At 41.2% G+C, this 25,465-nt stretch overlaps 1 protein-coding gene across 9 annotated transcripts in view; it reads right to left on the reverse strand.

Annotated features, from left to right (window-relative positions):
* Positions 1-18,455: 18,455 nt before the first annotated feature.
* Positions 18,456-25,465, reverse strand: part of MAP7 (microtubule associated protein 7) — a 177,219-nt gene continuing 170,209 nt past the window's right edge. For all 9 annotated transcript variants that reach the window (XM_042939923.1, XM_042939922.1, XM_042939919.1 and 6 more), the window contains 2 exons: positions 20,364-20,587; positions 18,456-18,625 (listed from right to left, as the gene is read on the reverse strand). In XM_042939923.1, coding sequence (XP_042795857.1) covers positions 18,615-18,625; positions 20,364-20,587 — 235 coding nt within the window. In that variant the 3' untranslated portion in view covers positions 18,456-18,614. The remainder of the gene's footprint in view (positions 18,626-20,363; positions 20,588-25,465) is intronic.

Here is a 25,465-nt window from a genome sequence, read left to right on the forward strand (position 1 = left end):
AAGCAGTGCCACTCCAGATATATAAAATGTGTGTGAGTGCACCCCAAGACACATGTTCAAGAGTGTGCGTAGCAGCAATGTATTTTTTGAGAGAGAGCGAGCGTGTGGGGAGGGGCAGAGTGAAAGGGAGAGAGAATCCTAAGCAGGATCCATGACCAACAGGGAGCCCACAAGGTGGGGCTGGAGCTCATGACCCTGGGATCGTGACCTGAGCCAAAATCAAGAGTCGGACGCTCAACCCACTCAGCCATATGGATGTCCCTGTCGCAGCAATATTTTAAAAAATCCAAACTGGAAACCACACTGATATCCATCAAGAGCAGAAACAATATATATAGTGGCATATTCATACAGTGGAATGCAAAAGTAAATAAAATGTGGACTCTTAAAAATGTAATGTTAATTAAAGGAAACCAGACATAGAAGCATACACACTGTATAATTTCCATTTATATTTGCTGTAAAAAAGACAGCAAAACCACAGTGTAGTGTTTAGATATGCTTAGGATAAAGGCAGAAAGAGAGCCAAACAAGTGATTATATTCAGATAAGAATAGTGATTACTTTTGAGGAGGGAGGAATTTGTGTTTTGGAAAGGACATGCAGATATTTTTGGGGGTCTGGTAATGTTTTCTCTGACCTGGGAGATTTACATGGGTGTTAGATTTCAAGTAATTTTTTAAGCTGTAATTTATATTTTACTATGTTTCTGTGTGTGTATTATGTCATAATAGGAAAAAGATTATAATATAATATAATATGATATAATATAATATAAATCTATTGACCTGGATAGCTCATTTAAGTGTCTGACTCTTGATTTTGGCTCAGGTCATGATCTCGTTCATGAGCTTGAGCCCCGGGTCCATCGGGCTTGGATCAGGCTCTGTGCTGGGTGTAGAGCCTGCTTGAGATTCTTTCTTTCCTTCTCCCTCTGCCCCACCCTGCCTGCACTCATGTGCTCTCTCTCTCTCTCTCTCACACACACACACACACACACACACACTCAAAGATCAGAACTCCAGATCCTGCACTTTTAATCAGAACACGATAGCACCAGTCCTTCTATTGTCCCAACGTCCTACAGGATGCTTATCCCTGCCAGTTTGATTCTAGGTTTGGGAATCTTTTAGATTTGCAGCATTAAGGACAGAGACGGCTCTGAGGTCATGCTGCTGAGCTGCTTTGGCCCCATTCGGATCCGAGTTACTGGTCCAGATGGAGCGATATCTGCTAGTGAGAATTAAAAGCAAGAGGGCTTTCAGGCCCTAATAAGATTGTTCCCTGGCCAGCACAGAACAAAGCATTTAGAGTTTAATAAGCCTTATGGTTAAGTCCAGAGTGAACAAAAGCTTGGATTTTCTTTTGAGGTGAAATGAACTATATCTTTATCACTCCATAATGAGGCCCACTCTCTTTGTGGATTTTTAAAAATTGCTTTTACAGTGAATTCTGAAAATGTTTACCATGGGGCTAGATGTCATGTCTTTCTCTCTCTGAAATAAGATTTAACATTTGCATTAATTAAAAATACTGTTTTTAGGGACGACTGGGTAGTTAAATGTCTAATTTCAGTTCAGGTCATGATCTCACAGTTTGTGAGTTCGAGCCCTGTGTAGAGCTGTTTGCTGTCAGCCCACTTGGGATCCTCTGTTCCCCCTTTCTCTCCGCCCCTCCCCCGTTCTCATGCTTCCTCTGTCTCTCTCTCTCTCTCTCTCTGTCTCTCTCTCAAATAAATAAACATTTAAAATAATATATTGTTTTTAGCCTGCAGAAAGTCTTAACGAGATATTCATTTGTGAGACGGTATTTAAATGGAAGGATACATAGTAGGTTAATGGTACAATGGCACAAACGTACAATCAATAAATATTAATTACAGAGTATAAAGGAAGTTAATAAAATTTGAGGTCGAAGAGGAAGAAGAAAGAGAAAAGGGAGGAGGAGGAAGAAGGGCTGGAAAACGAGAAGAAAAGATGATGATATGATTGTAGAGATAAAGGAAGGACACAGATTCTTCATTTGAAATAACTCTCAGAAAGCACTTCATATTTCAAGTGAAAAGCCACCTTACACAATTGCTGAGAAATATCGGACTGGCTTGTGGTACTCTGCAGTCCTGTTAGTTACTAGAATGAAACTGTGCTTATTTAAAAGTCTGACGGGTCCTCTGAATAGTACAGATCTGGTCTTTGAAAACACATGTACATTTACATAGCACATAATTGGGAACAGCCAGTATTTACCTGATGTAATTGTGGAGCCTTGGTTCTTTTCATTCATTCAAATTTCATTCATGAGAGCTTGAATGACACAGACCATTTATATTCTTTCTTTATCACTCTGCCCTTTGTTACACATTTCCTGAGAGGATAAATCCCAGTGTAGAAGGAGCCATGATGACAAGGGCATACAGTACTTAATAAAGACTGTATGCTGTGTTCAAAAAAATGCCCAGTGTGGAAGTGAAGGTTAGAAAGGATTTCTTTGCTGGCTATGTTTCTTAATCCCATTTTCTGTGGTCTTGAATAGGATCAGGGCTTGGAGGGAGGCATAGAAGGAGGTACCGACTAGAGGGGAAAGCAAGGCAATGAACTGGTGTGTGCCAATATTTTCCAGCGTTGCTCTGTCAGCCTGCAGTGAGGAGACTTTCAAGCATATGGAACTGCAATGGTTAAAATATTATGTCAGTGGAACTTTCTAGTACAAGTTAAGTTACTCCCCTGATGGAAGGGGAACGAAGTTTTGCCTCACTCCTATTTTGTGCCAGGCACTTTATATTAAAAGAAAGTCTTTTCAGTCTATTCCCTTTAAAAATACCTGGTCTTAGGGTTTAGAAGAAACATTTTCACTCCTTGCTCACCATGTTTCTTATACTCTGGTTGCCTAAGTAGAATAGTTGAGTTGACAGCATGGAGTAGTAGAAAAGGAATAATGTTTACAATGAGGCACACCTAGGTTCCAATCCTGCCTCTGGCTTTTACCGTATGTGAGACTTTGATAGGTTCCTTAATCAAAAAAAAAAATATATATATATATTTATTTTTGAGACGGAGGCAGAGTACAAGTGGGGAGGGGCAGAGAGAGAGAGGGAGACACAGAATCTGAAGCAGGCTCCAGGCTCTGAGCTGTCGGTGCAGGGCCCAACACAGGGCTTGAACCCACAAACCGTGAGACCTAAAGTCCGGCAGTTAACTGAGCCACCCAGGCACCCTAATGGGTTCCTTAATTTTTGCAGAGTCCAGTTTCTTCACCTGCAAAACAGTAAATGGCTCTCCTTTTGCTTGTCTTGCAGGAGCCTTGTGAGGATTCAATGAGAATTGCACATGAACAGCTTAAGAGTCTGGCTTGTGGTAAACAAAACATTTAACATTTTTCTTTTTAATACGAGATTTGTATGTGAGATGAGGACTAAGCTTTGTTTCTCATTCCCTTTCCGATGTTCAGATTATTTACCCCATTCGCAAGGCAAAGAAGGGGTAGGTAGGAACCTCAATCAAGATTCATTAAAGGGGTGCCTGGGTGGCTCGGTCAGTTAAGCAGTCAACTCTTAATTTCAGCTCAGGTCATGATCTCATGGTTCATGAGTTCTAACCCCACATGGAGCTGTGAGTGCAGAGCCTGCTTTGGATCCTCTGCCCCTCCCCCATTCATGCCCTCTCTCTCTCTCTCTTTCTCAAAAATAAACACACATTTTTAAAAAAAAGATTCATTAAAGTCTTCTTTGTAGGCTTAGGAAGACACAAGAATTAAAAAAAAAAAAAAAAAAGAGAAACCAAAAAGAAAAATGAAGAGAGGAATGAGTTTTCCTTAGTTTTTTCTTTTTGCAAGATAATCCAATTTAACTTGTATTTAACATTATCACTAGGTTTTGCCCTTGAATACTAAAGTTCTTAGTTATTAATTTTTCACTCAAGAATTTTTTATATGCTGAGTATGGGCCCTTTGAGGGACAGCAGTTTATATTTTGACCTAAATTTCCTCTCTTCCCCCCACCAACCTATCTTAAGAAGCAAGGAAAAAAGTAGTGCCAGAATGATCAAACTAGAAGCCCCATTTGATGCGTGATGGGCATCGAGGAAGGCACTTGTTGGGATGGGCACTGGGTGTTGTATGTAAACGATGAAACATGGGAATCTACCCCCAAAACCAAAAGCACACTGTACACAATGTAGGTTAGCCAATTTGACAATGAATTATATTAAAAAAAAAAAAACCATTTGCGACAAAACATGAGGCAGTATTTGGTGGCACATTTGATCACAACATTTTATCTGAAGATGATTTCTGTTTTCAAGAATCCCTGTTGTTTGCAGGGAATGGAATAAATCTTTTTTGCTAAAATGGCAGCATGAATGTTTTAATTAAGCAAGCACCCAGAAGGGGTGTGGAATGTCTAATTAGACCCCATGGGTACCAATGATGTCCGCCGATTGAGGGATGGTTCCCCAGCCGTGAGAGAAAAGCTTTGCCGAGAGCAGTGGCGCCTGCCATTCCCCACGGTCGGTCGCCATAGTGGTTTCTTTTTCTCCCTGAGAATGTTTGCAAATGGAGAAGTATTTTACTGAGTCCATATCTCATTACAAAATCCATCTCACCACAAGTTTCTAGTGAAAATAAGAAAGGGAGAGAGAAGGAGAGAGAAATGGAATGAATCTGCAGGCAGGGCTTGAAGGTTTGCACAGTGCCCGTCTCTCTATGGGTTTCTCAAAGCCCTCTCCGTCATATCCCCTGGGCACTTTATTCCAGATAGATCAAGGAGCTATGTCTCCATGGGAACAGCATAGAGAGAACAAAATGGGGAAGAAAGTTCATGTATATAGTGCATAACCGTTGATTTTTATGTGCTGGCTTTATTCATTAAGTTATCTCAGAGCTGCAGTGAGTATGGAGTGCTTCATGGGTACCTGAGTTCCCAAATCCTTTTTTTCCTATCCCTTCCCACCCATCCCTAAAATGTCAAGCACAAACAGCTGGAGTTACTAGCTGTACAGCTTATTTGCATAACCCTCCCTGGGCTGTGTTTGGTGGATGGAACACACGCTTTGGAGCCAAGGTGGTAAGGGTTCAAATCCTGGCTCTGGCACCAACCTCAGTTCCTTCATCTATAAAATGGGACTAATGATACTTCTACCAGCTTCTGGGAGGATTCAAAATGGTGCATAGAAAGTCCCTGAGCCTGGCACAGAATAGGCCCTTAACAAATGGTAACTACTATTCATATTATTACTGACCTTCTGCTCCTTTAAATGGTTCTTGTCACATTCTGATTAACAGAGAAAGAAAGTAGGAATAAGGAATGGAAGGAAAAAGTATACTCTTCGGCAGATTTCAATGTTATCAGCAGAGCTTGTATCTAGAACTAGAAGAAAATGTCTTATAACTAAACATCTGGATTCTTCATGCCTAAGAAGCATAAGGAAATGGTCCGGTTTTCAAGGCATTGCTGCCTCAGTGTATGTTTTAAAAACATCATGTCATGTCGCTTGTGATTTCTCTATTTTACCGTTGTATCCAGGCTGTCAGACTGGCCAATCTCATCAGCCCTGAGAGCCAAAGACAGAGGATACACACACACATACAAAAGCCTCTGCCAGCAAAGCCTATTTGTTTTGTCATGGCAACCCTTGTCACTTCCAGCTGGAGAGTGAGTGATGATGTCATTATCACGAGAGGACTGGGGAGCAGGCTGAGAACCCAGTCTGAGCTATAGGATTACAGAGAATTATATTTCAGATTAAATGATCATGTTATAGAGAGAAGCCATCAGTACAAGGCACTTAGGCTTGACATAAATGAACACACACTGTCTTTGGCAAGAATGGAGTTTGAAAATTTGACATGAAGAGCAAAATCTCTGTGTATGTGATTTTAAGAGAGAATGCATGAAGCTCCTTCAGTGTGCCAGCATATCTGTATTAGTGTTGGGTGAAACTATAAATGAGTCTCATGGTCTGGTGGTTCTTTTAAGTCTCAGGGACCAAGTACAACATGGTCTGGTCAGAGATCTGCTGGCTAGAGATTGGGATGAACTGGGGGCTGCTGAGTAGACAGATTACCCATGAGAGGGGCCAAAAGCCAGGTCTCCAGCAGCCAATGACAGAATCTGGGTCCAGAGGCCCTCTGAAGACTAAAAGGGGGTGCCAGTATTACATGCCCCCAGTAGAGCAGGCATAAATGGGGACTGTTCCAGGCAAACCAGGATGCGTGGTCACTACATGTAAATCCTGGATGCATGATTCCTTCATATGAAAGCGGCTCTGATGTTTTAGCTCTAGAAGTATAGTCATACAGCAAAACAAGGCTGAGAGGGCGACTGGTCACCTACACGCAGGTCAAGAGAAAATACCAGACTAGGGGGCCAGATGTCACCTCAAATAAACTAGCCCTGGCAGAGGCTTCACACACATATGACTAGCAAGGGAGAGGTGTTTCCCCACTTGTCTGGGAGCAACCTGGGACACCACTAGACCAAATGAATCACAACCTCCAGAATAGAGACTGTAAATTTGTTTTCTTAATGTTTATTTTATTTTCGAGAGAGAGAAGGGGAGAGCAAGCAGGGGAGGGGCAGAGAGACAATGAGACAGAGGATCCGAAGCAGGCTCTGCGCTAACAGGAGAGAGCCCAGTGCAGGGTTTGAACTCACAGTGAGATCATGACCTGAACCAAAGTCAGATGGCTCACCAGCTGAGCCACCCAAGCACTCCTGGAAAAGAGAGAAAATGTGTGTCTTATAGAGTCTTAGTGCTAAAAGGAGGCAGCGGTCATCTAGGGCAATTTTGTCTTTTCACAAACTAGTATAGCAGAGTGGTAGTTAGTCTGAACTGTGCCTGAGGCAGAATTCACAGCCTGCTCTTTAACAGCAGTGAGCTCTTGGGCAAGGTGCTTTGGCCCCTGAGCCTCGTGGCTTTGTTGAGAGGACGGTGTAATGTATATAAAGGGAGATGTCAATAGGTACAAGTTACTGTCACTGTCTGACTTTCTGGAGGTGGGAGTCCTGGTGGTTTATGGCACAGCTGTGACCTGAATTCTTAAACTAACTAGGTCATAATTGTCATTACGTTTTCTGTGCTCATGGCAAGCGGAAGGAACCGCGATCACTCCAGACTTGTGTACGTGTAATTTTTAAACTTCCAATTTTGGAATAGTTTCAAATTTTAGAAAAATTACAGGAATAACACAAAGAGCTCTCACATACACTTCATGCAGATAGATTCCCCAGTTGTTAACTTTTTATATTTGCCTCATCATCGACTCTCTCTCTTCACACTCACACACACATGCACACACACGTTGTATCTATTATATGTATATTCTATGTATTTCCCCTCCAAGCTAGGAGTACCAGCATGTGCCCCATTACCCTTTACTACCTCAGTATCTAGTTCCTAACAAGAGTACCCTCCTACCTAATGAGAGTACAGTCTGGAAATTAACATTTATGTTACTTCCAGTTATTTCTCAGAACCTCCCCCATTTATTGTGCTTATTGTTCCAATATGGTCTTCTGCAGACAAAGGAGGCAATCCAGGAGTATATGTTATATTTAGCTCTAATATTTTTTTTGGCTCCTTCCATCGGGAAATATTTCTGTCTTTCCTTATCTTTTATGGTATTAACATTTTTGAAGTGTACAAGTTTGCTACTTTGTAAAATGCTCTTTTGGGGATTGTTGGATGTTTTATCACTGTTAAAGTTCAGGGTATGCATTTTTGTCAAAAACAAAAATATGCCATGTTTTCTCATGGATCTTCATGTGGGTTTGTCTCATGACTAGGAGGACTAGGAGGTTAGTGTTTATCTTTTGATTAATATATTTGCCAGGTTCCTCTACTTTGAGTAAATAAGTATTTTATACTTTGTAAATTAATAAATATTAGGTACTTTGTGGGAAAATACTTTAAGACTATATTTCTGTGTATTCAGCTATACACAGATGCTGTACCTCATCAGTTTTTCCCTATTTGTGGCATTCATTGATGATTATTGCCCGAATCAATTATAATTGCAAAATGGTGGCTTTAAAATTTCATCCTCTTTCTGTATTTATTACCCGAAATTCAACCATAAGGTAGAATTTAGAAGCAAACTCAAGGAATGGGCAAAGGTCAGAGTCATGGTGCCCGTCTGTTGGTTCCCTTTCACACTGACCTGTGCGACACTCAGATTGAGCAAGACTTCAACATGAGGAGGCAGCTGGGTCAGAACGTTCAGTCTCCTGAGGCAAAAGGTGCTTCAGCAGTGGCATTCGGCTGCAGGAGCCCGCAGAAAACAGAGTAGAAAGAGTTTGCGGAAACTTTCCTAACAGTGAAACTTGGAGACTGAATGTGGACTGGAAAACCAAAAAAGTACACGTGATGTTTTAAGCCTGGATGATGGTAGGATAAAAGATAGGGATGTCAAGAGACTTAAATTTGCAACAGGCTTAAATGAAGCAACAGGCTTAATTTTTGGTAGGTTGAGTGTGAAATGCTGGCAGGAGGTACAAGCTGTATCGTCTGACAGGCAGGTGGGCCAACAGAACTACCTCAGGAGGGAGGTCAGGGCTGGAAGTGAAGATCTGTGAGTCATCTGCACTGGAACAGGAAACGGATATGGGTAAGACCGCTATGTGAGCCAGTTTTGGGGAAAGAGAAGTTGGTCCAGGGCAAAATCATAGTGGGTGAAGTGGGGTGCTGGAAAGAGAAGGAAGACTCAATGAAGTGGGCACGGTCAGGGCTCAGGAGGACCAGGACACTGGCAGAGCCACAGGAGCTGGTGAGGATACTGGGCATGGACTTGCTCAACATCCAACCCATCCAGAGTCTAGAATGTCTTCCTGTAGAGTCTTGAAGGCTGAAAACTACCTTTGCCTCACTTCCTTGCAGCTAAAGGGTCTGGATGTGATTTAGGTTCTGAGAATCAGGTGCATTTGAGTGAGACTTGAAAGCTGTAGATAGCACTTCTGGCAGCTTCTGCTGTTCTGCTGGCAATTGTCCTGGAATTGTCGGTTTTTTTCCCCTACAGTATTCAGCATCCAGGCGCTAGCTTCCTGAGGGATGAGAGGCAAAGATCTGGGAATCCATGTTTTGCTTATGTACCTCTAGAAGAAAGTTCAGTTGTGGTGGCTCCTGCTGAAGTCAGTGGTTCCAGGGACAGCTTCCTGATTTATCTTCCTCATGCGGGAGGGATAGCATCTCTCCCAGTGGATTATATTTGCTGTGATCTGGAAGTCACTCCTGAAGGCCCAGTCTGGAGCATACTCTTCCAGTCCTTCCAATAATTTAAAAAGCACTTAAATCCCTGTCGGCTGAAAAACACCGTGGTGCTTTCTCTTTTCTGCAACTGAACTTGATACAAAATCCAATGGAGAAAGGATGTTCAAGAATAAAGGGCTAATCAGAATCACTATATTGTACATCTGAAACGAATTTAACACTGTACATTAATTATACTGGAGTTAAAACAAATTAAAAAAAAAAAAGAATGGGTTAATCAATATTTCAAAATCTGTCCAAAAGATGAGGATTTCATTCATCCATCTATCCATCCATCCATTCGGTCCATTAAAACAGTTATCACTAAGTCCCTAATGTGTACCCAGGGACTATGCTGGACATTTGGGATACTACACAAAGACGAATAAAACACTGCCTTTCCCTTCACGCATTCAGTCTAGAATCATGAACTTCAATGGAATAAACTGTGGCAAGCACACTGATGGAGACAGATTCAGGGAGCTAGCATGAGTAAAGACGAAGGGTGCTGAATCCATGAGACTCTGGAAAGAATGTAGGCTTCATGAAGGAAGGAACACAAGGGAATGTTGAAGGAAGAGCCTTTTATTTAGCTAATAACTTATACCCACATGTTTACCATGGGTTGGGCACAGTGCTAAGATCTTTTTCTAGATCTTGTGTAACCTTACAAGCATGCATATTATCAGCATTTTATAAATGAGGTCGCTGAAGTTAAGCTCTTGATTCCATGTTATCTGAAGGGCATTCCTTCAGGTCATTCTCTGCAGAGGGCACAGCATGAGCAAAGGCAAGGTTGAGAAACCTACTCTTCGTTCTGGCCAATACCTGAAGATAGGGCCCGTCTCCCAGCCTCTGTGGCAGGATAGGAATCCAACTTTAATAAAAGCCAGTTAATAAGCCCAGATGAGTTTCACATGGGCCAACCACCCCCCCCCCCCCACCCTTCCAGCTTTTTGTTAAATGTTCACTTCCCTGACTCTTAAGTGCCTGCTTAGCCACCTTCCTATTTCCTCATTCTCCTTTTTATTCATTTTTCTTTTCTGGTTTTAAAGCAAGGCAGAGTGCCGGCATGCAGCATTTCATTTGCATGTGTCTGGAGTCTTGGAAGCTTGACTACCCTATATTGTCCTACAAACGGACCTTGAGAGCTTGTTTGGAGGTTCTAGAAGCTACCCAGATATCCTTGACCAAAAAATGGTCCTCCTTTTTTGAGCACACAGCTTTGGGAGGGACACACATGGAGTGGTGATGAAGGGGACGCCTGCCTAGCCAGCCAGATTAGCTCAATCAACCCTATCAATGGGGTAACAGATAATGCAGCCAGATTGCCCTCACAAGCCCCCTTATTTATTCTCCCTTTTAAAATGCACAGTCACTTGTGCACAAAGTTGTGTGCACTTTACCCTGGATTTTTCCCATTACAACAGTATGTTACTGATTGAAATCTGTCCTTACTAGTTTAACTAGTGTCTGGCTTTATCTTTGTTTTTCGTTTTGAAGTTTATTTGAGAGAGAGAGAGAGAGAGAGAGAGAGAGAGAGAGAGAATGCAAATAGGGGAGGGGGGGGAGAGAATCCCAAGCAGGCTCCGCACCTTCAAAGCAGAGCCCGACATGGGGCTTGATCCCACAAACTGTGAGACCGTGACCTGAGCCAAGAAAAAGAGTTGGACACTTAACCAACTGAGCCACTCAGGCACCCTGTGTCTGGCTTTGTCTTTGACCGCTGTCTGGGTAGAGTGACCTACCTGTTTGTCTCAGGGTGACTTTTGTAGTTTCTGTGAGATTTGGGATTTTGAGTCCCGTTATTGTTGAAAACCTGCACCAAGTGTAAATCCATTATGGGCAACAGTTGTAGCCTCTCACATGACGTTACGACAGCAGAAACAGCAAGAGCAGACCTCTCTTGTGGCGGCAGCAATGTGGACAGCAGCAGCAAGTGGGAGCATTCAGGGTGGCCTCTTAGTTTGGACAGCTGGCTTCCTTCTATAATTGGGGCTGAATCGGGACAGGTGGCTTGGCTATGAGAAGCAGGCTTTCTAGGCTGGGTGGAGCGCAAATGCATCTGGGGGTGCTCCTGGCCCAGAAAAGAGATCTGCAGGAAATATGATCTTTTCTGGACCGAATCAAAGAGTTAGGAGGGTGATATTGCTCATGATCTGCAGGAAACCTAGGAGTCAACATAGCGACGGTGATGCCTTTAGGACAGAAGATCATTTTCATCTCTGGCACATTTCTAGTTTATAATCTATGCTATGTTTCCATTTCATTCTTTCCTGTTGAGAACGTGAGCAACAGATTATCTTTCCATCAGAAAAGGTTTTTGGCCTTGTATTTCTCTATCTCCACTCCTAAAGTACTACCTTCATATCAATAGAAGACTTAAATTTGGAGCACTTTATGTATAAGAAAGACAACTCGTGGGTCACTGTGCTTATAATAGTGCCCCCAAATCAATGTTCTAAAAAATCTGTTAGCTAAATAAAAGATAATATTTTTAAATGACCTCCCATGCTATTTTGTAACTAAAATTTGTTTATCAATGTAAAATAAGAATTTTAATAGAACAATTACAAAATGTAGAGGCCAACTGAACACATTTCACGAGTCTTATGTGCATATTTATGTAACATTTCAATAGCTTTCAGATTTCTGTACAAAGCACAGCACTTATTTCATTACGTATTCATATTTCCTTACCACTCCCTTTGGTCCCTACAAAAGTATCTGAAAAAAAAAAAATGCCTCCCTGACTAGCAATTTGTATAAGTAGTGGTAGCAATTTACTTTTTACAAGTACTTATAATATTGAGTTTAGCACGTTGTTGGAAAGGTTGTCTATTAGATTTTTTAAGAGATTCTTTCAGAAAATGCTATAAATTCAGTATGCCAGCTCTCCCAGAATTTGGCAGTAAGGGCACACACTGTGCTATGAGGTTTAGCAGAGGCTCCAAGGACTGTGAAGGAGAGCACGGTGTTCAAAAAATGTAGAGACCTCACGAAAAAGAAGCTGGGACAGAAGAACGAAGGTGAGAAAACAAGAGTTTAGCAGCTGGGAACCATGGGCCTGAACATAGAGTAGGGACAGTGGCGGACATGGGTGATGATGGATGATCATAGGCCTGCATCCACCCAGAAATTAAGGCACATTTACTGTTCAGGGCGGCTGGGTGGCTCAGCTGGTTAAGCGTCCAACTTCGGCTCAGGTCACCATCTCGTGGTCTGTGAGTTCGAGTCCCGCCTCAGGCTCTGTGCTGGCAGCTCAGAGCCTGGAACCGGTTTCAGATTCTGTGTCTCCTTCTCTCTCTGCCCCTCCCCCGCTCATGCTCTATCAGAAATAAATTAAAAAAAATTTAAAAAGCACACTTACTGTTCATTTATATATGGTTAGAACGGAATTAGGCTAAAAATTATGTTGAAAATGCGTATGTGACAAAATGAGAATGAGAACACCAGAATGGGTTTTCCAGGTTAACATTTATCCATTTACTTATGAAAAGAGCTGAGTCTTTACTTTCTAGGAAATAAAATGTTGTTTTTCATAAAACTGTGCTAATAGACCTTAGCATAACCTTAGTTCTGGTTTCCCCTGAAGCAGACTCTATAGCACGACTGAGTACAAGTGGTTTACCTGGTTGGTACTCGAGGTACTTCGAGGGGAACTCCTCGAAGGGAATGGAGAAATGAGACAAGGAAAGAGAGGCAACCAAAGAATGGAGTGTTACCAAGCCAGCTACCATGGTAACAGCTTAATCCTGTGAGGAAAAGGTATATACCTTTTCCTAGAGTTTCCTCAGATGTGTCAATGAAGAAGTGTGGCCTGATGGCATGGGCCACTGAGAGTGGCCTCGAGCGTAATTTTATCTTTACTGTTCTTACCTTGGAAAATGATGTTGGTCACTGAGGTCAGTTCCCCACTTACCATTTTCAACCCTCCCCCAATTACATCCAAACGCAGTCTGGGACACTGACATTCCAGCCCAAGAGCCCATCAGTCGGCAAGGTCAGTAACGGCACAGGGCAGGTGCAGCTCAGAATGAAGAGGCAAATTCCTGTCTACTACCCCAAGGAGGAAGGAGGACTCCAGAATGAGCAACAGAACATACCAAGGGATGCCCTTCCTGACCTTCAAATCCAACAAGGGCCTCCAAATTCTTGCCTTCCTAATCCACCTCTTCTCTGACGACTTCTGGTCAGGCAGCTCCACTTGGGGAGGAAAAGGAATCATTAGATATGGTCTGAGTACGACTTGTTTAGCTCTCGAGCTCCCCGCATAGCTCTACAAACTTCCTGCGGCCCCAGTTTCTGCAAGCATCTCCTGAGGCGTGTCCAAAGTTGACAGCAACTTCCAGAGAAGCACGTAATCATCCCTGGCTCTATAGCTGACAGGATCACCCTAAATGTATCAGAGGACGTCAAGAAGTACCTCCATATATATACAAAATATAACTATTTCTCATTGGAAAGAAAACATTTGGCGGGGGGGGGGGGGGGGATGGACGAAGAAGGAAAAGTTAGGACATTAAATGGTAATATGGTAACAACCCCAAAATGATCACTCTAAACTGGTAATACTGTTCTAGACAAATGAATTCTCATGTGTTTAGCTTGCCTGGTATAATACTTAGAACAGGCAACTTATTTAAAAAAAAAAAATAGTGGCGCTCAAGGCCACTATTTAAAAACAGTGACTTTTCCCACCTTCTGGGGCAGTGTCCTGCCTATCACAAGGACTTCAGCTTAGAGACAAAAAAGCATTCCACATCTATTGAACAATTACTATGTGTCAGAGACTTACATTTAGTCTGAGTCCAACCTTGGTAACTACTAAGAAAGCCCAACGGGATGGGCATTGTTCTCCCACATACAGATGAAGAAATCCAGACTCGGAGCACACAAGTAACTTACACCCCTCAGATGACTCATTGGTGCAGACCTGGTATTCAGACCTAATGCTAACACCAGGCGCTGACTCTTCTCTGTTCTATGGCTTCCAACATTGCGTCCCATCTCCTAACCCTCCTCTCCTTTTGGCCTTCCGCAAGGTGTTACTAGAGAGCCAGTAATTCAAAAGTGGTTGTCAGTCGTACTTACGTTTTTAGCATATATTTTAAACAGCAATCAACTTTTCCCCCTCACGTTACCAATCTTGGCACTAATTACTAAAAGTACTTTTAACTTCTAAAATGAAATCAAGTCTAGCAACATAAAAACTCAAGTAATACTCACTTACCGACAAAATGTGTTATTTGTAATGATCTAAAATTACACTTTATGTTCACATGCTGGTCCTTTTCTCTCTCTTCTTGCAAGGTCTTTGGAGCTTTCCCCCTAAACTAATGAGGTGCCAAAGGATGTGACAAAATGACCACCTCGAGTGCTGAGTGGGCTTAGGTGTCTGTTGAGTGAAAAGAGGAATGGGGTGGGGGCATGAAATTTCTTCGAAGGACATTTTTAAAAATTGTTTTTTGTAATCTGATCTGATAGTTATTTCATGCCTTTTAATGATCTATGCACAATCAGATGTAGGCCAATAGTTGAATAATTCCCATTGGTTACAAAAATGCAAAAGAATGGCTAATTTCTTGGTGCCTAATGTAGTTTAATATGCAGTAATTTACTTCAAAATGTTTTAGTATCAACTTTGTAATGTACATGTGCACGTAACTTTAATCTTACCCTGGGGCTAGGTCAGATAGCATTTGAAGGACTCCAGTCTGGTGGCTGGGTGCTTTAAATACTGCCATCTAAATCTATACCACTGTTAATTAGCATAAGGCAGGTTAGTACTTTTTCATTAGTGAATGGAGCTCGTAAGTGATTGCCCAGGAAGATTTTTAGAGGCAAAATACATGAAACAAGGTAGAAGAATATGGCAAACCCTGCAACTCAAGACTTTGATTAGTACTTCAGATGTGGAGCGTTCACTTCTGTGCTGTCTTTCCCTCAGCCCCACACTAAGGTTGCATTGCCTGATTCAGTCAGGTTACATAAACCTGCCCTAAGTGTATCATTGCTTCTTTACTTTGAGCCTTTTGGTCAAGGTGTTTGTGGGATTATGAGCAGAGAAGGAACTTACCCAAGCTGTCTAAAGGCCCTACTTGCTAATAATTATTTGTTCATCTGAGAGAGCTCTGTTTTAGATTTGCTTTTATTGTAACATCCCATGAGGTAATTAGGCTATGCAAGAGGAGACATATGGCCTTACCACTTCCAATAAAAGTAGCCACTCTCTACCAAATGATCTTGTGATTGGTGACTACATTGGCCTAGACAGTCTACAATGGTGTGAAAAAGAAACTAAAAGCCTATCCACCCTCATTCCATACTGAGGGTCATATCTGATTCCTTAGCACTGCCCTTGATGTACTACCTACTGAAGATCTCTTTAAAATCAGCAGGTAGGGGCACCTGGGTGGCTCAGTCGGTTGAGCGTCCGACTTCGCTCGGGTCACGATCTCACCGTCCGTGAGTTCGAGCCCCGCATCAGGCTCTGTGCTGACAGCTCAGAGCCTGGAGCCTGCTTCCGATTCTGTGTCTCCCTCTCTCTCTGGCCCTCCCGCCGTTCATGCTCTATCTCTCTCTGTCTCAAAAATAAATAAAAATGTTAAAAAAAAAAAAAAAAAAAAATCAGCAGGTAAATACTGATCTTTAAGAGCTGTACAGAAAGCAATCAAGCCATTGTAAAGGTCAAGGTCATCCTCTAGTAATATCATGTTTTAAAATAAAATTACTTTTGGGGCGCCTGGGTGGCTCAGTCGGTTAAGCGTCTGACTTTGGCTCAGGTCATGATCTCAGTTTGTGAGTTCGAGCCCTGTGTCGGGCTCTGTGCTGACAGTTCAGCACAGAGTGAAGCGCCTGCTTCAGATTCTGTGTCTCCTTCTCTCTCTGCCCCTCCCCCACTTGTGCTCTCTGTCTCTGAAAAATAAATAAATGTAAAAAATATATAATTAATTTGGGGGCACTTGGGTGACTCAATTGGTTAAGCATCTGACTTCAGCTCAGGTCATGATCTGGCAGTTCATGAGTTCAAACCCTGAGTCGAGCTTGGTGCTGACAGCTCAGAGCCTGCTTCAGATTCTGTGTCTCCCTCTCTGCTTCTCCCCTGCTCACTCTCTCTCTCAAAAATAAACCAACATTAAAAAATATGTAATTAAATTTGTATCACTTTTAATTTTTTTTTAACGTTTATTTATTTTTGAGACAGAGAGAAACAGAGGATGAATAGGGGAGGGGCAGAGAGAGAGAGAGAGAGACAGAATCTGAAACAGGCTCCAGGCTCTGAGTAGTCAGCACAGAGCCCGATGCGGGGCTCGAACTCACGGACCGTGAGATCATGACCTGAGCCGAAGTCGGCTGTTTAACCGACCAAGCCACCCAGGCGCCCCCTTTTTTTTTTAAATTTGTATCACTTTTAAAGCTTGATTACTTAGAAGGCTGTTTGTTAATGATTCCTCAAATCTGAAAATATAAATGGGGGCACCTAGGTGGCTCAGTCGGTTAAGCGTCCGTCTGACTCTTGATTTCAGCTCAGGTCATGATCTCACAGTTCATGGGATCAAGCCCACACCTGGCTCTGTGCTGACAGTGTGGACCCTGCTTGGGATTCTCTCTCTCTGCCCCTCCCTCACTTTCTCTCTCTCTCAAAAATAAGTAAATAAAAAAAATACAAATGAAACCAGGAAAACCTAGCCAAAACAGAACTACTGTTTTAAATTTTAAATAAACCAGTTCTATATTTCTCTTCAGAGGAAACTGGGGAAATGCCACTGATATTGAATGAAGGGCAATTTGAAAACCCAAGAATCAATCCAAGTGAAGTTGTTACATATGAGAAACCTAAAAGTAAAACTATGTCAAACACATTTTATTTGGTGTTTCATGCTAGGTCAACTTAAACAAATGAAACAACTTTGTTGAACAGATTTTTTTTTTTAATATGACTATGTGTACATGGACAACTGAGAATAGGGAAACCCCCCAAATTAATGTTTTCACAAATTACAGCTGTTACTATAGCTTGGATTTTAAGAATATCATCCAATAAATGAATAGTTTCTCATTCCATATAACCAATCCCTCTCTTAAGAAAGCCAACATATTATAGTGCCGGAAGTTTACCTTTTTAAACACGTCATTAAAAAAAAAAAATGTTCCCTCAGAGTCCCCTCTCCTTCAATATTTTGTTGTTGGTTTCTAAAAATGGCAAAATAAAATTGAATTTACATTAGAAAATGAAAATACAGATTTGTACAGCTAAGCTCAGCAGCAAAAGTGAGGAAGAGTGACAAGTCAAAGCTGACGGGTCCCACAGAGAATGAGGACATTTGTGAAGGTATCCTGTACAGTGCTCTGTGTGGGCCAGACACGGTCAACATTCCATCATGTTTTCATTGCTCTTAAACGAGCAAAACCAAATTCTTTTTTTATTTAAAGAAATATTAAATCTCTATCTCCCCCCGCCCCCCCCACCCCCCATAATTTGTGATCAGGTAAGGCAAAGGTAAGTCCCATCATCACTGGGAACAGCAGCAATATACAGACATCAGAAATAGCCCTGAATCATCGCTAACATTCTCCCTCCTGGTAACATAAGGAATGCATCTGATAAATCAAAGTTTGCAATGGTGTCACGTTGTTCTAATTTATTTGATTAGTTCACCTGGAAAAAACTTTATAAATACATTATTTAAGAGGACAGTATATTTTCTTGCTCTGAAAAAATAATTTTTTTTCACATTTTAAAACTGTTTAGTACACTTTTGCAAAAGGAGATGCAAGAATATGACAGCTGGGTCTGCAGAAAGTCCATGTACAAACTGCATTTACAAGAACCTGGTAATCTGCCTATAGTTGCTTCTACAAATAGAACTCTTTGCAGTAATATTTAACAAACAGGCTTAATTTAAACACCTCTCCTATTCACTCTACTTGTAGAGCAAAGAGGTACTTATTTTTCAAGTATTATACTGTAAAAGGTAAAATTTTTTGTGCCAATTTTACATTAGCTTTTAAAGACCAAAATATTTATGTGAAAAATCATGCCTAGTCAGCCCATTTTTTAAAATAGCCAAATGTTCTTGTCTTTTAGAGAATGCAGAAAAATATTGATTTGCTAAGAAGGAGCACACTGGAAAAAGCCTTTGTAAAGTACTGAAGGATAAGGAAAATTTCTTTTTCTCTATTGGCGAAAATTATTAGAAAAGCTATCCAGTCTGTTGTCTTTAGCTGGCTTTAATAAAGTCTTTTCAAAAGGATGGTCAAGAAATCTTTAGAAAACTGGAAGATGGGGATGCTCCTTTATAGCATGGAAGGAATTCCATTAATTGTAGAAATTCTTATTAAATTTCTGCTTTGGTTCTTCAGAAGAAATGCTCATATAACTTCTATATGAGGAGACAGGAAAAAAAAAAAGCAAATTAGTACTTATCTGAAATCTTACTTAAAGAATACTATCACAATATCTTACATTTCTAAAACTACTATGCTTTTCTAGATATTTTCCTGTATAAGAATAGGCGATTTTTTTCAAAAAATTTGTTATTATTAACAAATTCTACCACTAGCAGGAAACACGTCCCTTTCTTTACTTGAACTTAGACTATATCATTTACTTTTCTAAATGACATACATCAACCAACTGTACTTTTCTTTGAGGTTAGGGACTTCTATTCATTGGTCTCATATCCTCAGTACTTGATGCTTCAGGCTTAAGGTTGGAGGTTAAATAAGTGTTTGTTGAAAAAAACAGTCATGACCCCCAAAGAACCCTCATACCATTTCAGATCACAGACACTGGACCACGTTCTTATAGAAGTTACAGAAGTGTAAGAACAGTAAGAATGAAACGACAGGTAAATCAAAAGGTGAGTTAAGGCCCGTCACATGAGGCAGCAGGTCATCTGGATGTCCCTCCCCCTCTACGTATCTGTGACACGAATCTGTGACACGACAAAGTGGGAAGCTGCGTCAGCAGTACTAACATACCAGCAATCAGATTATTTCCACTGGCTTACGAATCAGAATGTCAGACCTGGAATGGACCTTATAGCTTCCTTTAACAATCTAGAACAGTGGATCACTAAAGTGAAATTATACTCCCAAGGGTAGTATATTAGAGAAGGAAAAAAGACTAGCTTCATTTGGACAGATGGTTCAACACTGCCTTTTCCAGCCAGATAAATTGGAAAATATTTGTCACAAGGTCACAGACAGAATCTAAAAGACACAATAATTTGGCCACAAATAAGTCTGAATCTGGCCAGGTCTGTTCATAAAAGTATGAAGAGATGGTGGTCGGTACATGAAAGTGATCTGCTGGGAAGAGAAACTGGAAAGAACTCAAATAGGTTTGAAAAGAGACAGAGCTAGGATTATTCCACCTATTTTTGAGACTGATGAGACTGTGTTGTTGAGCTGCTGTGACCCCTGAGTTGGTAACTTTTGATGTTGCTCCTTATTTCTTTGCATCACATAAAGCTATTGTTCTTTTTGCACAAAGAATTCAGGTCAAGTATGAGTCCCAGAGATGGTATAAGAGAGTCATTGGTAGTTTCCACAACAGCTTACAGTCATTCAACAAAGGAGAGAAGACCACTGGGCTCATATGCCCCTAGTTCTGAATAAGTGTCCAATTTCCTAAAATCTAACTATCTTATGACACTTAAAAAGGACAACAGTGTATCATCCAAGCTGCTAAATCTGAACAAGAGAAAAAATGGGAGAGGATGACAGCGATCTTCATATATCTGAAGATCTGGGAAAGATGGAAAAAAAAAACACCAGTTGGGGTAACTAGGCCCAGTGGTTTCTGTGTTATGACCAGACATTAAGTGGTTGTCTTTGTGAAGCATGTTCTGGCAATGAGTGCTGTTGGGCTGTGAGGACTGCCTGTGAGAGGTTGATGGACACCCAGTGGGTGCTGCAGACTGGATTTGTGCTACCAGGTGGGAGAACGAGACAGGCCCAAGAAGTTGCCCAGTCCAACTCAGAATTCAGTTTCTATGATCCATATACGATCTTTTCCATGTGGTCCCGCTGCCACATGTCAACAGTCATACTGCAGAAGGTTCATTCCCTCACGCAGTGTCACATATCTGTGATGGTTATGCAAAGCAAGCTTACCTGCTGTCTGTTGTGTTTGAACACCATCTACCTGAGGCAGGGGCCCAAGTGTCCCTTCATCATCAAAGGCCAAAATTGGATTCAAAGGAATTTCTGGGCTCTCACTGTTGGCGACATCTAATCTGGATGATTTAGATCCAATGGGTAAGTTTATAATTTCCTCAAAATTTTCATTCTGAACAGATACTCCATTTTCACTTGGTTGTTTTTCCAAATTGGGAGTACTAGGGGATTTGAAAAATCAAAATTGAAAGGAATTAGCATTAAAATTGGAAAACACATTTAAAAAAACAAAAAAATATTTTATAATAAATAATTTTAGAATCAAATGTTAGACGGATTGACCATATCATTCACAAAAATGGTGAATTTTGACATATTTATATTTGACATTATTTGTAAAAATCTGTTCTTTTTGTTACAGAAATTTATAAAATGGAATAATTTATCACTTAGAATAGATCATTGTTTCAACACACATTTAACAATTTCTACTGCAGGCATTTTCACACACCTTTGTTTGATAAACAGTAGCCCTTGTTAGGTTCTTTACTTCAAAGACGAGGGGATTATAATTTCGGGATAAGGGGGATAATCTGTAGAGTCACAGAACTACTGAGACATGGTCCAAACTGAATGCATGACCTCCTGATCTCTGGTCCTGTGTTTTGTTCATTATGCCATTTTATATACTACGTGGCTATTCAAATTCTAGGTCTTCCTGGGTAGCTCTGGCTTGCTAAGACATGTACATAATTTTATAGGTAAATTGTTTAAGACCAACCTAACCGGAATGTGATTCTCATTAATTCATGCTTAATATCTTGGATCTATTTTTGAGGTACATTCAATTGGCCATCAAATCCTTAATTTTCTACCTACAGTTTCTCTTTGGTTTTTTTCCTCTCTTTAAAACCTTCAAAACCAAATTGAAAGTCTTTTATATGTTCATTATTATGCTTTATAATGCAGTAAAAACAATGCCTGTGCAAATGAATGCTATCTTTTTTTTTTTTAATTTTTTTAACGTTTATTTATTTTTGAGACAGAGAGAGACAGAACATGAACGGGGGAGGGCAGAGAGAGAGGGAGACACAGAATCGGAAGCAGGCTCCAGGCTCTGAGCCATCAGCCCAGAGCCCGACGCGGGGCTCGAACTCACGGACCATGAGATCGTGACCTGAGCTGAAGTTGGACGCTTAACCGACTGAACCACCCAGGCGCCCCAAATGAACGCTATCTTAATTGTTCACTTTATCTGAGGGCAGCATTAAACATAATATTTGCAATCTTCATAATTTGTTCAAGTGTGCAACTCAAAATGACCCTATTTGAGGTGCCTGGGTGGCTCAGTTGGTTAAACATTCGATTCTTGATATTGGCTCATGCTGTGATCTCTCAGTCGTGGGATTGAGCCTCACATCGGGCTCTGTGCTGAGCACGGAGCCTGCCTGGGATTCTTTCTCTCTCCTCCCCCTCTCATCCTCTCCCCTGCTCTTGCACTCTCTCTCTCTCAAAATAAAGAAACATTAAAAAAATGACTCCATTTGACAAAATTCTAGAGTTAAAACTGTCAAATGGAAAATGAAAAAGACTAAGAATATGAAGCAAAAATTGTGAAGGTTTTTACTTCTAATACATACTGATCATCAACTGAATATTTACCTATAGAAAGAGGTCTATGAAAAGAGGCCAAAGATCAGAATAGCAGATGTGTAGTATAGTGCCAACTGCTTGAACTTTAACATGTCAATTCATCTCTTTCTGTCTCCTTCCTAAATGGTAACATAAAGCTAACATACCTCAAATTTTTCCACTGCATCTTTTTTTGAGGAATCTGCTTTCTCCCCCCTTATTGAGGAAACAGTTTACCTAATTGGTGAGAAATGATGATTTTGTGGAACACATTCTCAAGCATTTCTGATTTAGATATTTTGGTATATTTTTGTTAATCATTAAAACTTTTCTTCTTGAGAAAAAAAAAAAAAAGCCTGTCCTAAGTGTCTCACAACGTTATTGTAGGGTACACTGAAAGTATTATTTATGAGACTGTGAAATATAACATAAAAACATTATACAGACTCAGAGTATAATGGTGCTTTTTTGCTATTTCACCAAGGAGGCTTGTATCACTGGAGTCTGAAGGAGTGTGGGTGAGCGCGCGCGCGCGCGCGCACACACACACACACACACACACACACACACACACACTTCACATTGCTGTTCTAAGTGCTTGGCCAGCCACCACACCCAGCCTCCAGGTTCTTTCCCAACACAAAGGCTTTCTGTAACCGGGGCAACAGTTTTGGTTCTCCTCCCAAAGAGATTTTCAGTAGAAGTTTTGGCAAAAGATACAGCAGAGGGGTGTGTCTCCAAGCCTCGTTCCTTGGTCATCCCCGCCGTCACCTTCTAGGCTTGCATGTGCTAACAGGTGAACTGGCAACACTAACCCAGACTTGAGTCAACAGTTGACTTCATTTTCCCCTCCCACTCCTAGCTGACCTCCACACCCATTCTTACTTGTTAGCACAACTAGAGGAATGATTGTGCTATATGCTTTGGATGTCCAATTACTAAATGTTCAAAAGACACAGTGACCAGCAGAAACGATAAAACTGAAAATGAAGTCACTGGGGTTAGGGAATAGGCATCTGTATGTCCTCTCAGGGTAAGATCACCAGCTTTTGAATTCTTGTTCTTTGGTTATACTCTGGCAGCCGAAGCTGGGTGCAGGAGTCTTGAAGGCTGTGTACTTTGCTTGGTCCGTCTAAGATCTACCTGAAGAGGGGGCACCCGGCTGGCTCAGTTGGTGCAGCATATGACTCTTGATCTTGGGAGTTGTGAGTTCAAACTCCACGTTGTGTGTAAAGATTACTTAAAAAAAAATCTGCCCAGGGAAGGGGGCTAGGTTCATGGTAAAATCTGATAGTCCATACAGCTTACTGTAGCCAGGACCTTATTCTTTCTTAACATTTATTGTCATGTTATAGCAAGTAACTTTAAAATTAAAAGTGATACATTTCTTTCTGTTTGAATGACGGGTGTGTGGCAATGTTACTTTCCCTTTAGGGGAAACTAAAAACAATTATAAACTCCTAAGATTGGGAGGAAAACCACTAGGTCAAAAGTCAAAATTATTACAAATCATTTAAGATAGAAGGATCATTCTATTGAAAAGACAGCCCCCAGAGCCAAGAACAGGCATGAAATGTCTTCTGGGTTATTAGCAAGGTAAGACAGTGGCTCATGAGAATTTTTTAGCTACTAGAACAGATTCTTTGCTGGGGTTAGAAGAATATATCAGAATGACCTGAGAAACTTAAAATAATGTCTGTCCTCCCTCCTCCACACTCCATACATACTTGTACTCACAAATTCATCTGTATCCTCTGTTTCTTGTTCCAAAGCAAGTTTGTTATCCACAAATAAATACTCTCCTCCATCCTATGGGCTCCCCCTCTATTAATACTCATTCTCAAGAACTAAAAATGGTTTCTGGAATAGGAATCATCCTGCCCAGGCTCCTTTATTTCTTTGTACCTTTAAAAGCTGGCCAGAGTTTTGGTAACTCCAATCCTCTTCAATTTACCTACTGTCAGTGGGGATCCTGTTGGGCAAGGAGAATTGTTTTCAGGCTTTAAAAGCACTGCACACCAAAGGCTGAGAGCAGGAGAAACCCACAGGGGCCAGAAGTGTCACTCAGGCCCCTTGAGGCTGAAGGAAGGTTCAAGGTGTTCCTGGTGCAGGGTTTCTCTGCACCAGGAACTGCTGCTACTCCTAGTCCTAGCTGCTGGAAAATACTAGGAGGACACTATCATCCCAGGGTGCTTCCAGACCGTGTGCTGACATATCTCCAGGGGGAGATGGGGGTGAATATAACCCAGTTTACCGCACTCATTTATTTTTCCTGAAGAGAAGGTAAACCAATGTATTAGGTAGCCGAGGCATTAGGAAAAGTGAAACTCCTCCGATTCTGAACCAAAAATATTCATTCTTAGGACTGGAGTTTTCTACTGAGAATAAACCCTGCTGCAGTGCTTACAGCATTTGTTGTGATGGATTTCCACAGAGGGTCACCCAGGTCAGGTTCTTGGGAAGGGACCCTGGGAACCTCCAGTTAGTGATTTAACTCACTAGTGAGCAGCCTGGAGGGATCTATGACTTTACTTTAGGTGCCTAGTAAGGTATTTAATAAACATATTGACGGATTACAAGAATTCTGGAAGGCTTCATTGACCGTAATGCACTCAGGTAAAAAACAATGACTGGGGAAGTGATTTCAAGGTGGACTTGAAACTGAGGGTAAAAGGGAACATCCATGGATGCGATTTGTTTGTAACTTTAATGACAGGATTTCAGAAGTAATACTGTTTAAAAATACCAGCCCCCCACTGAAGCAAAGGGAGTGTGAGCGGGAAACTGTCTTATAGGGAAGAGTATGAAAGGTCAGTACGGGCAGGTCCTTCTCCAGGCAGGAGAGTCTCAGTGGCAGGTAGCCTCAGGGGTCAGTGCTAACATTAGTTGTATAGTAACTGGACATGTAGGAGGTAAAATTTAAGTATCCAGATCATGTTTATTCTGGGAAATGTAAGTTGTAAGAATAATCCCTTGAGGACAACGGGAAAAATCATTAAATGTAAACAACATAAAAGGCAGTGGGTTTAGAGACCTGTAAACTGAACCATCCTCAGAAGATGAAGACCTGTCTATCAGTCACAATGGAGGTGAGAGATCTGGGAATCTCTGTAAACTGGATCTGGGTGACACTGATTCCTCATGTTTTTGTGGTTAAAGAAAAGGCCAATAAAATGGGAGGCATGAGAAGGTGTGCTATCAGACACAAAAAAAGCATTTTTTTATAACATTACGCTGCAGCTACACCAGTGTTTGATGTCTTCTGGACACCGTACTTGAGAAGGATAAAGGTAAAATAACATCTGACATTTGTATAGTACAACAGTTTTCAGAGCGTCTTCACAGACAGTATTTCATTAGACCCTCCAGAACTTTGGGGGGAAAAACCTCTTCGTGTCCAGATGAGAAAACTAAGTCTTATTTAAGTAGGTTAATCCCAAAGTCTGAGAACAGAGATAAAACTAGGG

This window comes from Panthera leo, chromosome B2 (assembly GCF_018350215.1).
Source record: "Panthera leo isolate Ple1 chromosome B2, P.leo_Ple1_pat1.1, whole genome shotgun sequence".
NCBI lineage: Eukaryota > Metazoa > Chordata > Mammalia > Carnivora > Felidae > Panthera > Panthera leo.